The following is a 14,216-nucleotide window of genomic DNA, read 5'->3' as shown; positions in this document are numbered from 1 at the left end:
GAAAATAAAGGATGCTGGAGACAGGGTACTTCCAAGGCTACAACGATCTTATCTTTGCTTGGAATTTAACTTACCCCATACATCTTGGTGGAATTTAGCTTGAGGGATGTATCTACAGTTTGTGAGGAGCAGCAAAGCCCCAGTTATAGTAGCCATCTTGCAATATTTATAGTCAAATTTAAGTAACCCAGCCCCCAACGTGGGGTGTATATTACTAATTTTAAGCAAACAGAATATATAGATACAGATAAACCACCTATTATCCTGCTCCTAATACCCAGAAGAATCACTATACTACCTTGGTGTTTATTAATGTCTGATTTTTTTCTATTCAGACACACATACATTAATTTAAACAAAATATGGAGTCATAGTGTAATATCATTTTTCAATTTCATCTATCACAAATACATCAATAAGCCTATCTACTGAAATGATGGATAGTGTTCTGTGATATGAATATATTATTCATCCCTATGTAACTGAGTATTTTTAATAACCATGAAAGGGACTAGGGGAAGAAATAACTGGAGGTACATTATTAAAGCAGTGTTGAAGTCTCTGCCGAGGTTGGATTTTATACATTTTGACGTCTCATCGGTTTGTACAGTGGTGTGGTTTTTCTCCCCCAATCAGTGATTGGATAGATCTGTGTTGGAGGTTTGCAATATCTATGCAATAGACAGGCACAAGGACAAAGATATTTAAGGGTACTAGCAAAAGAATGTTCATAAAGTGGTTTCCTATGCAATTGGAGCTCTGTAATTAAGGGTGTAAAGTCTAGACATGATCAGCAAACTAAGAACATAAGTAGAAGTTAAGGTATTGAAGAACTTATTAAGATTGGAGAAGGTATAATGAGGTTGGACAGGAGTTATAGTAGAAATAAGGCAGCCAGCAAGTCAAAAGAAAATACTGTGGTCGCAGGATGGGCTTTTAGTGTTCAAAATTTCACAGGTTAGGCATTTTTGAGTGATGATCTAGTTCAAATTAAAAGGGATATAGCTGACAGGATTTAATATTTGAATACTCCCTATACACCAGGTGTTATATATGAGGAAAACTACCTTGTATAATACTAGGTGACTAAAATACAGTGAAGGCCAGTCACTCGATTTTAGGCTGATAAAACTGAAGCTAGGGAATTTTTTAACTCTTGGATAACAAGAGTGAGTAGATGGAACATGATGCTGAAGTTGCCAAAGTGATTAGTGAACAGGTAGTGACTGTAGGTCATCAGATCATGTAGGGAAGAATGGAAGAGGTTTGTGTAGAAAGCGGTATGAGCTTCAGAGGAGGAGGCACTTACTGTGAGAGGATCAAGGCATAAATTATCATGACCCCAGTAAAACTGTTTCGTTAAAAGTCATGGCCTGGAAGCATCAAGATTACTAAGAGAAAGTGAACGCTGCCTCCTAGTCCTATGATACCAACAGCATGAGGGAATGAGTTAAACATCCATTCGAAGAATTAACACACAGTGTACCAGGACTGCACCCTTGGTTATACAGTTTGTAAACAGGCTGAAATCTAGTGTATGGTCTGCTTGCAAAAACTGGGCCATAGGGCTTTGTTATCCCAGATGAAGGGGTGCCATAAAAGCACTAGCCCTAGCAGAGGTGCTTTTGGGAGCTACTTCTAGCTCGGCAGTGTGTCTTTTATTAATTTCATGTGGTTACTAGTTATATACTCCACCAAAGCTCTGGCAATGTCTCCAAAGTGAAGACAGATTTCAGTTAAGACTGATAGCTTGATGGACTTGACATGACGTTATATTCAGAAGGGACACAGTATAAGGAGAGTTCCCTGTTGGATATGTAAGTAAGAAGAGAAAGCAGAAAAGTGAATTAAAGATAAAAAAGGCCAGCGTATGTCTAATTGCAGAACATTAATAGGATCATGTTATGTTACTTTAAAGAGCAGCCTTGGTCATTTTAGCCATAATAAAAACTTAAGCATTAAATTCTTTTATGTACATTTGTGTTGTGTGCAAATTTAAACTATTGAGTTATCAGTAACAAGATTTTTTTTTTAATTTGTCATTGTTTTGTTTGATGTGTGTTATTTCTTGACTTTGATTATTTCAGGTAAAAAATAAAAATAGTGGTAAAGGAACTGAACCAGAAACAGTGAAAAAAAAAAATATCCAACAGCAGAATTTATCAGGTCCAAATGGTAAAGGAACTGAACCAGAAACACAGAAAAAAAAAAATGTCCAACAGCAGAATTCATCAGGTTCAAATGAAGAAAAATCCAAAGTTTATAAAAAATCAAATCCATATGGAGAATGGCAAGAAATTAAACAAGAAATTGAATCTCAGTAAGTACCTAAAACTTAATCCCACTGGTTTTACAAATATTTTACCTCTCGGTACTTCTATAAATTGCAATAACAAATTCCAAGAATAAGGTGCTCATTTAAAGTGTAGCTCCTTTCTTTTATTTCCAGGGTGGTTTTAAACATTTTTTCTGATTACATTATTTTTAAAGTATTTCTCGGTGTAAGCCAATGGTTATTTTTAAAATAATTATGAGGAGTGTAGACAGAATAAAGGAGTTTCTCTTAAAAAAATAATAGATTACTTTTTTAAATATTTTTGAGGTACATACAGTAAAATGCACAAATCTTAGTGTACAGGTCCATGAATTTTGACATGTTTATACACTCCTGTAGTCACCACCCAGGTTAAGATATCAAACATCCTCATTAATTTTTCTCCCCACCACCTTTTTCACCCATTCCCCCCCCACCCGACCTCCCCTGAGGCAACCACTAGTTCAGGTTGTATTTATGTTACTTAATATAATGTTAGGCAACATCTGTTTAATGCTACATAGTGCCAGGCATCATGATAAGCATATTGACTATACATATTGAAGTTACAGAAATAATAGACTGCATTCTTCAGCTCCTAAGTGATATAAGTGACTTACAATAGGAAGATGGTCCTACTATACCAACATCTTGTATACATCCAAGCTGAGATTCCTAAAATTTATATTGAAAATTTTGTTTTCTTTGTGATAAGTATACTATAAAGCCATTCTTGTTAAAATTTAACTTAGTCAGCCAGTTTTATATGTGATAAACTATGTCTGACATTTTAAATAGATTAGCCTAATTTCTTAAGGAATTTTCCCCCTTAAAAATAATATATATTTGTTAGAGAAAATTTTTGAAAATGAAGAAAAGCATAAAAACTCATTTAAGTATTTTTATTTTTTTCCTGTTCAGCATTATATTAATTTTCTATTTTGTATGAAATTTCATACATGTTACTTGTAATTATTACATAATATTTAATAATTTAGATACAACTTGATTTTACTTAGCTGTTACCTTTCTATTGGACATTGGGTTATTTCTGCATTTCCTGTTCTTATAATGAGTCCTGATTTTTACATGTGTATATTATGGTGGGCATTTCTATTTTCTAGGAATGGAATACCTGCTTAAAGGTTATGAACATTTTGAAAATCTTGATACACAGTGCCCATTACTTTTCAGAAATAGCATACCAATTTATATTCCATCAGCAGTTTCTGAAAGTTCTATCCCATTGGACCCTCTTAGCATTAATTCCCAAATCTACCACTTTGTTTCTGGCTGCCTATTGTTTCATTCATCTATCTGTTCTTATGACAGTACCATAAAGGTTTGAATATTATGACTTAATTATATGCTTTTACATGATGTATTCTGATATCTGGTGGTGTATTCCCTGTATTATTTTTCTTTGAATTTTCTTGAACAGTTCCTGTTCTATAAATTAAATCATTTTGCAAATGTTCAACAAGTGTAATAGAATTTCAGTCAAAATGATTGAAATTATGTTTTGCTTGCTGGATTTTGCAAAAACTGATGTTTTCAATATTCCATATTTATCCAAAAATCTTGTATATTTCTTTATATGTATGATTCTTTTATATTGCTTTTGTAGCTGCCTCACACTTGCTTTTCTTGAGTTTAAGCCAGGTGTCTTCTTAGTCCAGTTGATTCACTTTGAAACCCCAGAACTAAAAACTGTGCCTGGAACATAATAGGTGCTTAGTATTTATTAAGTACATGAATACATTTTTACATATTTTGCTTTTTTTTAATCATGGGCTTAATCCATTTTTTCTGTTATTTCTTTAACCAGTAATTGTGGTTTTTGCTCTGGGAGGAGGGGGTTTCCCTGCCTGGGGCAAGTTCTCTGAATTTCATAGGATGGAATAAAGGCAAGGGCAAGGAGTTGGGGGCTTAAAAGGGGGTTTATTCTCATGGCAGTAGGTCTGTCCCTCCTCGCCTTCCGCTCTCCCCACTTTCTGCTCTCCCCCAGTGGCTGTTAAGCTTCCTGTTCGCACGTGGGGTCAATTCTCCAGGAGTACAGGGCTCCATAGCTCCCGCCTGCTCCCTGTAGCCCAGCTCTCCCAGCGACTCCCCACTTTTCTGCCCTTAGCTCCGGGAGGAACTGTGGGTGGGTCCCTGGTGATGGACAGGTACCTGAGCAATTACATACCAGGAGCTGAGGGGAGGAAAGGATGGGTGTTTCCTCTCCACCCCTCCCCCGGGCCAGTACTCTCATGACTGACCAGCGGCTCTGTTGCTGGTAAACATTCCATAAATGTGCAAACAGGCTCTTATTTTATACACAATGGCCAATATTAAGGCCAGGCAGGAATCCTGGTCAGAATTCCCATTTGCTCCACAATGGTATAAAAATGGTAATGTGTCCAGTTGTGTTCCTAAGTTATTATTTATAAGACATTCTTTTGAGTCTTGTGTTTCTATGTAGAAACTTATCTGCAAATATTTTGTGATTTTTTTTTCTGTTAATTTTACTTTCTATTTATTTCATGTCATACTAAGTTTCAAATCCAGTGTATGTAATAATGATGAGGGTGGGGCATTTATGATTTATTTCTGATTTGAGTGAAAATGCCTTTAAGTTTATATTGAGTATTATCTTGAATATTAGCTTAAGATAGATAATCTTTATCAACTACTATTGAATCTATAGATGGCTTTGAGTAAATACAGCCATTTTAACAATATACATCTTATCCATTAACACAGGATACCTTTCCACTTGTGTGTTCTTCAGTTTCTTTCATCAGTGTCTTACAGTTTTCAGTGTACAGATCTTTCGCCTCCTTATCACTAAGTATTTTATTATGATGCTATTGTGAATGGAATTGTTTATTTCTTTTTCAGATGTTTTGTTGCTGGTGTATTCAAATGCAGTCGCTTTCTGTGTGTTGATTTTGTATCTTGCAACTTTACTGAATGCATTGATTAGTCCAAACAGTTTTTTGGTGGAGTCCTTAGGTTTTCTGTATTATCTGCATACGGTTCCTTCCTTACCTATTTGGCTGCTTTTTTTCTTTTTCCATCTTTGCCTGATGATATTGGGAGTTCTAGCCAGAACATGTTGAATAAGAGTGGTGAGAGTGGGCACCCTTGTCTAGTTACTCATCTTAGAAGAAAAAGCTTTCAGTCGTTCACCACTGAGTATGATGCCAGCTGTGGATTTGTCATACATCGCATTTGTGCCATTGAGATATGTTCCTTCTATACCCAGTTTGTTGAGCATTTTTATCATAAAAGGATATTGTGTTTTGTCAGATGACTTTTCTGCATCTGTTTATGTTTAAAATCCTATGATTTTTATTCATTTTATTAGTGTGGTATGTGTCAATTCATTTGCAAATACTGAACCCTCCTTGCATCTTGGAGATAAAATCCCACTTCGACATGGCATACGATTCTTTTAATGTGCTGTTGAAGCCTGTTATTTTGTTGATAATTTTTGCATCTCTATTCATCAGGATATTAGTCTGTAGTTTTCTTTTCTTATAGTGTCCTTAACTGGCTTTGGTATCATGGTAATGCTGGCCTCCTGTAATGAGTTTGGGAGTGTTCCCTTCTCTTCAGTTTTTTGGAAGAGTTTGAAGGGGGTTGGCTTTACTTCTTTAAATCTTTGGTAGAATTCAGCAGTGAATCTGGTCCTGTGCTTTTTTATGTTTGGAAAGTTGTTGGTTACTAGTTCAGTACCATTACTGGTTACTGGTCTGTTCATGTTTTCTATTTCATCATGATTCAGTCTCAGTAGGTTGTATGTTCTAGGAGTACATCCATTTCTTATATGTTATTCAGTTTGTTGCTATATAATTGCTCATAATAGTATCTTACTGTCCTTTATTTCTGTGGTAACAGTTCTAATGTCACCTCTTTAATTTTGATTTTATTTGTGTCTTTTTTTCCCTTAGTCTAGCTAAATGTTTGTAAATTTCGTTTTTCTTTTCACTAAAATAGCCCTTAGTTTTCTTTGACTATTTTCCTAGTCTCTGTTTCATTTCTGCTCTGATCTTTAGTCTGTAGTTTTCTTTTGTTGTAGTGTCCTTAAGCTGGCTTTGGTATCGTGGTAATGCTGGGCTTAGTTTCCCACAGTTGGGTAATCACAAACTATGGGCTTAGTTTGTACTTTTCCAAGTTCCTTGAGGTAATTAGGTGGTTCATTTGAGATCTTCCTTTTTTTTCTGAATGGAGCCATTTGTTCAAAAAAACTTCCCTCTTAGAAACACTTAAGCAGCATCCTATAGGTTTTAATATGTTGTGTTTCCATTGTCACTTCTTTCGAGTTATTTGACTTTTCTTTTTTGAGCCATTAGTTGTTATGAAATGTGTTGATGTCTATGTATTTGTGAATTTTCTAGTTTTCCTCCTATTACTGATTTCTAGTTTCTAACCATTTTGGTCAGAAAAGATATTTAATGTAATTTCAGTTTTCTTAAGTTTGCTAATAAGATTTGTTTTGTGGTAAGTCATATGATCTATCCTGGAGAATGTTCCTTGTGTGCTTAAAAAGGATGTATATTCCAGTGCCCTTGGATGGAATGTTCTATGTATAATGTTAGAGACGTTTGGTCTAAAGTGTGGTTGAAGTCCAACATTTCCTTGTTGATTTTCTGTTTGAATGAGCTGTCCATTTCTGAAAAGTGTAGTGTGGAATTACATTACTATTATAGCCTATTACTATTATTGTATTATAGTCTGTATTTCCCTTCAGATCTGTTAGCATTTGCTTATTAATTTATTTAGGTATTCCAGTGTTTGGTACATATATATTTACAGTTATTGTATCATCTTGCTGTATTGACCTCATATCATTATATAATGACTTAATCTTTCATTACCCTTTTTGGCTTAATCTTTTTTTGTTTTCCTATATAAGTATAGTTAGCCCTGCTCTCTTTTGGTTTCCACTCTCATGCAATTTTTTTCCATCCCCTACCTTGAACTTAAGTGTGTCCTTACATATGAATTGCATCCCTTGTAGGCAGCATATATATAGTTGTTTCTTGGTTTTTTATCCATCCAAGCACTGTGTATGTTTTGATTGGAGAATTCAGTCTATTTACATTTATAGTACTATACATAAGGACTTACTAATGCCATACTATGGGCTTTTTTGGCTATATTATTTTTTTTTCTCTCTTGCTGCTTTCCTTTGTAAATTGATGATTTTCCATAGTGTGCTTTGATTGTCTTTTCTTAATCTTTTATGAATCTACTTAGGTATTCCCTTTATGGTTCCCATTGATAGTTATATGAAAGATCTTATATATGTGTCAGTCTAGTTTACATTGATAAGTCACATACAAAAAGTATCATTTTACTCATCTTTTTGTTTTTGATGTCACAGTTTACAACTTTATATATTGTATCAAGTTGTTTTACTTCTACCTTTTTTTTTGTATCATTAATCTACAATTACATTAGCAATATTATGGTTACTAGACTCCCCCCATCATCAAGCCCCCCCACATACCCCATTACAGTCACTGTCCATCAGCATAGTAAGATGCTGTAGAATCACTACTTGACTTCTCTGCATTGGACGGCCCTCCCCCCGCATTATGTCTGCTAATCGTAATGCCCCTTTATCCCCCTTGTCCAGCCCTTCCCAGGCCCTTTCCCTTTGGCAACTGTTAGTCCATTCTTGGATTCTGTGAGTCTGCTGCTGTTTTGTTCCTTCAGTTTTTTTCTTTGTTCTTATACTCCACATATGAGTGAAATCATTTGGTACTTGTCTTATTTCACAGAGCATAATACCCTCTAGCTCCATCCATGTTGTTGCAAACGGTAGGATTTGTTTTCTTCTTACAGCTGAACAATATTCCATTGTGTATATGTACCACATCTTCTTTATCCATTCATCTACTGATGGACACTTAAGTTGCTTCCATTTCTTGGCTATTGTAAATAGTGCTGTGATAAACATAGGGGTGCATCTGTCTTTTTCAAACTGGGCTGCTGCATTCTTACGGTAAATTCCTAGGAGTGGAATTCCTGGGTCAAATGGTATTTCTATTTTGAGTTTTTTGAGGAACCTCCATGCTGCTTTCCACAATGGTTGAACTAATTTACATTCCCACCAGCAGTGTAGGAGGATTCCCCTTTCTCCACATCTTCGCCAGTATTTGTTATTGTTTGTCTTTTGGATGTTGGCCATCCTTCCTGGTGTGAGATGATATCTCATTGTGGTTTTAATTTGCATTTCTCTAATGATAGCCATGTGAAGCATCTTTTCATGTGTCTGTTGGCCATCTGAATTTCTTCTTTAGAGAACTGTCTGTTCAGCTCCTCTGCCCATTTTTTAATTGGATTATTTACTTTTCGTTTGTTGAGGTGCATGAGCTCTATGTATTTTGGATGTCAATCCTTTATCAGATATGTCATTTATGAATATATTCTCCCATACTGTAGGATGCCTTTTTGTTCTATTGGTGGTATCCTTTGCTGTACAGAAGCTTTTCAGCTTGATATAGTCCAACTTGTTCATTTTTCCTTTTGTTTCCCTTGCCCAGAGAGATATGTTCATGAAGGAGTTGCTCACGTTTATGTTCAAGAGATTTTTGCCTATGTTTTTTCCTAAGAGTTTTATGGTTTCATGACTTACATTCAGGTCTTTGATCCATGTTGACTTTACTTTTGTGTATGGGTTTAGACAATGATCCAGTTTCATTCTCTTAGATGTAGCTGTCCAGTTTTGCCAACACCAGCTGTTGAAGAGGCTCTCATTTCCCCATTGTATATCCATGGCTCCTTTATCATATATGAATTGACCATATATGTTTGGGTTAATATCTAGACTCGCTGTGCTGTTCCATTGGTCTGTGGGTCTGTTCTTGTGCCAGTACCAAATTGTCTTGATTATTGTGCTTTATAGTAGAGCTTGAAGTTGGGAAGCAAGATGCCCCCTGCTTTATTCTTCTCATGATTGCTTTGGCTATTTGGGGTCTTTTGTGGTTCCATATGAATTTTAGAACTATTTGTTCCAGTTCATTGAAGAACACTGTTGGTATTTTGATAGGGATTGCAAAGAGTCTGTATTGCTTTAGGCAGGATGGCCATTTTGACAATATTAATTCTTCATACCCAAAAGCATGGGATGAGTTTCCATTTGTTAGTGTCCTCTTTAATTTCTCTTAAGAGTGTCTTGTAGTTTTCATGGTATAGGTCTTTCACTTCCTTGGTTAGGTTTATTCCTAGGTATTTTATTCTTTTTGATGCAATTGCGAGTGGAATTGTTTTCCTGATTTCTCTTTCTGTTAACTCATCGTTAGTGTATAGGAAAGCAACAGATTTCTGTATATTAATTTTGTATCCTACAACTTTGCTGAATTCAGATATTAGATCTAGTAGTTTTGGACTGGATTCTTTAGGGTTTTTTATGTACAATATCATGTCATCTGCAAACAGGGATAGTTTGACTTCTTTACCAATCTGGATGCCTTGAATTTGTTTGTTTTGTCTGATTGCCATGGCTAGGACCTCCTGTACTATGTTGAATAACAGTGGGGAGAGTGGGCACCCCTGTCTTGTTCCCAATCTTAAGTGAACAGCTTTCGGCTTCTCACTGTTAAGTATGATGTTGGCTGTGGGTTTATCATATATGTCCTTTATTATGTTGAAGTACTTGCCCTCTATACCCATTTTGTTGAGAGTTTTTATCATGAATGGATGTTGAATTTGCCGAATGCTTTTTCAGCATCTATGGAGATGATCATGTGGTTTTGTCCCTCTTTTTGTTGAAGTGGTGGATGATTTTCGAGTGCTGTACCAGCCTTGCATCCCTGAGATGAATCCCACTTGATCATGGTGTTTGATCCTCTTGATATATTTTTGAATTCGGTTTGCTGATATTTTGTTGAGTATTTTTGCATCTGTGTTCATCAGGGATATTGGTCTGTAGTGTTTTGGGTTTTTTTGGTGGGGTCTTTGCCTGGTTTTGGTATTAGAGTGATGCTGGCTTCATAAAATGAGTTTGGAAGTATTCCCTCCTCTTCAATTTTTTGGAAAACTTTAAGGAGAATGGGTATTATATCTTCTCTATATGTCTGATAAAATTCAGTGGTGTATCCATCCTCCCCGAGGGTTTTGTTCTTGGGTAGTTTTTTGATTACTGATTCAATTTTGTTGCTGGTAATTGGTCTGTTTAGATTTTTTGTTTCTTTCTGGGTCAATCTTGGAAGGTTGTATTTTTCTAGGAAGTTGTCCATTTCTTCTAGGTTTTCCAGCTTGTTAGCATATAGATTTTCATAGTAGTCTCTAATAATTCTTTGTATTTCTGTGGTGTCCATCATGATTTTTCCTTTCTCATTTCTGATTCTGTTTATATCTGTACATTCTCTTTTTCTCTTAATAAGTCTGGCTAGGGGGTTATCTATTTTTATTTTCTCAAGGAACCAGCTCTTGGTTTCATTGATTTTTTTCTATTGCTTTTTTCTTCTCAATTTTATTTATTTCTTCTTTGATCTTTATTATGTCCCTCCTTCTGCTGACTTTGGGCCTCATTTGTTTGTCTTATTCCAGTTTCAATAATTGTGACTTTAGACTATTCATTTGGGATTGTTCTTCCTTCTTTAAATAGGCCTGGATTATAATATACTTAACTCTTAGAACTGCCTTTGCTGCGTCCCACAGAATTTGGGGCTTTTTGCTGTTGTTGTCATTTGCCTCCATATATTGCTTGATCTCTGTTTTAATTTGGTCATTGATCCATTGATTTTTTTTAGGAGCATGTTGTTAAGCCTCCATGTGTTTGTGAGCCTTTTTGTTTTCTTTGTACATTTTATTTCTACTTTTATACCTTTGTGATCTGAGAAGGTGGTTGGTAGAATTTCAATGTTTTTTAATTTACTTATGCAGAATGGTTTTGTTGATGTTTTGTAGTTTTGAACTAGCCATTACTGGTTTGAAATTTTATCTTTGTACTTATATTTTCCTCTATTTCTTTTTCAGTCCTAGAACATTTGCTAACTATTCTTACATTTCAAAAACTTACCACAATGCCTAGAAACCTGATTTTTTTAACCTGTATTTTTATCCATGTGTATGTAGGATGGAATGTAAAAAAGGTCTCTCAATACTATTACCATAAACCTTTCTACATAGTCTGTGTGAGGGAAGCAGATTAGTTATTGTATAATTTTAAGTTAACCACACTGAATAGCATATATTAAATTTTAGGTTTTAGCAGACATGCAAAAATCACATTATCGCTAAACTGCAGTTATCAAGAAGTGGAGTTGATAGGAGAGATCACTATTCTTTCCTTGCTGGTTCTGTTGTGAGAAGTATGTATCATCCACTCCAGTGCTCTTTTCATTTGCCATTGACAAATTCCAGTGTGTCTAGGAGTGCAGTGGCTTCAAGCATGGTTGCATCTCGGGGCTTGAATAAAATCATCTGGACACTGTCTATCTCTGACTTTTGTGTCTGCTTTCCTCCAACTTGACCCCTTTCTCAGACAGCCTTTCCCTGTCTGTTGGCAAAACTTTAAGACTTATATCATACCTACAGATGCTTCTTTATCAGCTCCAAACCTGGTCATGCTTAGCTTTCATCACAATATGCCATTCCCATTCCTGAGCTAACCACTGAATGCCGAGTGGACATGAACAGAACAGAATTCAGATCTCTTAGAAAAGGGAGAAGAGATGGTTCCCAAAGGGAAAATAAAATAAGAGGAGTTCTAATGCTAGAAAAAAGACAGTAGAAGAGCCAAAATAAAAGAATATTTCTACTCCAACTGCCTAGTGTATTGTCTGGCACATAATAGACATTCACTATAGCTATAATAATATTATATTGTAATTTGCTTTAATGGCTCTAGATCTACTATAGCCTTTCATACTTCTGGCCTCCAGGAAAGGTTTTTCTGTTTCCCAGAATCAGGCTGAATGAGTACATTGCTTGGCTGCTTCTGAGATTGAGGAGTATAGATCTGTACCAACCTTCACTCTTCTTAGATGGGGTTTCTCAACTCTTGATACATTTAAGCCATTTCTATTCTTTTTACTCCCCTTGATCTCCTTCCATCACTCCTCCTTTCATGCTGACCAGGTAATATTTTAATTTGAAGTGATAGAAATGTGAGATACCTTATATAAAAAAGATGTTATTAGTTCGAAGGCTCCAAGAAAGGTTCTAACTGCCAAGCTGTGGGTGGGCCAGGTATTGGACTGGGCCTCAGAAATCTCTGGAACCGCACCAGAAACATTGGCAGGACTCCCCATCTCCCGTCCCTGCTTTTCTCTGTACGACATTCTCTATCTCTATCATATATTCTGTATCTCTGCAGAACTCCTTTCTCTAAATAGGAGGATATGTGGTTTCCAACAGATTTTATACTGTTAGCCACATTAGAGTTTAACATAATGATCTTTCTCCATGTTCAGAGAGTTTATGGGTTGAACTGTTGGCTGTGGTGTGATTTACTTGCTCTTTCATGAACCAGTTGACTATGTGGACAGTAGGCTACCATGATAAATTGATGTTAATCAAATACTGGTCTCTGCAGTAGTCTAATGACCATTTATTCTACCCATGCCGATGGCTAATGGACTAGTTTCTAGGATACAGGTGCTAAGCAAACAGCCGCATAGATCCTACCACACTAGGACATTGATTCCATGGTTTTCATCTTGTGCTTTATAATCCCCCACCTTGGCAAAATCAGTTTCTGTAACTCTCACTTACCCCCTATATAGCTTGGACTACTAATGATATATGAACAACAGCATTTCCTTAGGTGATATACCCTTTGTACAAGAATAAAAGAGTAGATGGGACTTTTCCTGGCATGTGCCACCCAAATATGTATTCACTTTCTACTCCAAAATGACCAATTTCTCACTCTTGTTATCATTAGGAAGAAGTTGGGGCTTTGGTGGACTTGGGGGTTATTTGAAATTTTGCCTCACTCTGTCAAATAATAGTTTTATTTTTACTTTCTGTTCCAGTGAGGAGGTAGATTTGGAACTTCCAAGCAGTGAGAATGAATATGTATCAACTTCAGAAGCTGATGTTGGTGTGGAACCCAAAGTGGTATTTAAAGAAAAGACAGTCACTTCTCTTGGAATTGTGGCAGATGGAGTAGCCCCAGTTTTCAAAAAGAGAAGAATTGAAAATGGAAAATCTAGAAATTTAAGGCAACGAGGTGATGATCAATAATTATAAAAGAGCATTTTTGTACATGCTTTTTGGAGAGAATAGAGACCATACATCTTAAAGCTTCTAGGTGTGTGTTTCTAAGTACTGTGATGCTAAAATTTAGATTTATTCTAAATGTATTTTTCATGAATTTAAAATAAATTTATGTTTGTTCCTAAAATGGAAGCCTACCACATTGCATTGTAATATAGTGTATTGTGTTAATTGTCTAAAAATTACTAATTATGTAATAATATAAGATGCTATGTGTCTATTACTTAAAACATGGAAAATAAGGCTTTTATTCCATTCTTACTCATATGAACATACTTTTATCCCTACACTAAAAATGCATTATTTCTGCACACTGATATTAACTGTTATCCAAAAAATAAGAATCAGGCTACATAAGAAGATTGGCAGCCCAGTAATGATTCAGTTCTAAGGATCCTATTAGAATGCTGATGTAGATAGTGTGTACATTGTCTTGCCTTACTCAGTTTAAGGTTAAGGGCCAGGAATCAGGACTGCAGCTCAGGTACTTCAAATGTAGTGCTTACTATGGAGTAAAAATTGGACCAAAGGTAGAAATGTGTTTTTGCCCAGTTCATTCTAAGCAACAGCCATTGCTTAAGCATCTTTAGTTTGAGCTAGGCATTATGCTAAGAATGGGGTTGAGTGGGGTGGGGCAGGTGGGGTTATAAAGATACATGAAACATATCTCTGTTCTTTG

General features: G+C 35.8%; 1 protein-coding gene across 3 annotated transcripts in view; it reads left to right on the top strand.

Annotated features, from left to right (window-relative positions):
• Window positions 1-13,674, top strand: part of WBP4 (WW domain binding protein 4) — a 35,495-nt gene extending 21,821 nt beyond the window's left edge. For all 3 annotated transcript variants that reach the window (XM_057494453.1, XM_036893827.2, XM_036893828.2), the window contains 2 exons: window positions 2,088-2,320; window positions 13,294-13,674. In XM_057494453.1, the coding sequence (XP_057350436.1) occupies window positions 2,088-2,320; window positions 13,294-13,504 (444 nt within the window). In that variant the 3' untranslated portion in view covers window positions 13,505-13,674. The remainder of the gene's footprint in view (window positions 1-2,087; window positions 2,321-13,293) is intronic.
• The last annotated feature ends 542 nt before the right edge of the window (window positions 13,675-14,216 follow it).

This window comes from Manis pentadactyla, chromosome 17 (assembly GCF_030020395.1).
Source record: "Manis pentadactyla isolate mManPen7 chromosome 17, mManPen7.hap1, whole genome shotgun sequence".
In the NCBI taxonomy this organism is placed as follows: Eukaryota; Metazoa; Chordata; class Mammalia; order Pholidota; family Manidae; genus Manis; species Manis pentadactyla.
This window is presented reverse-complemented; position numbering and strand designations above follow the sequence as displayed.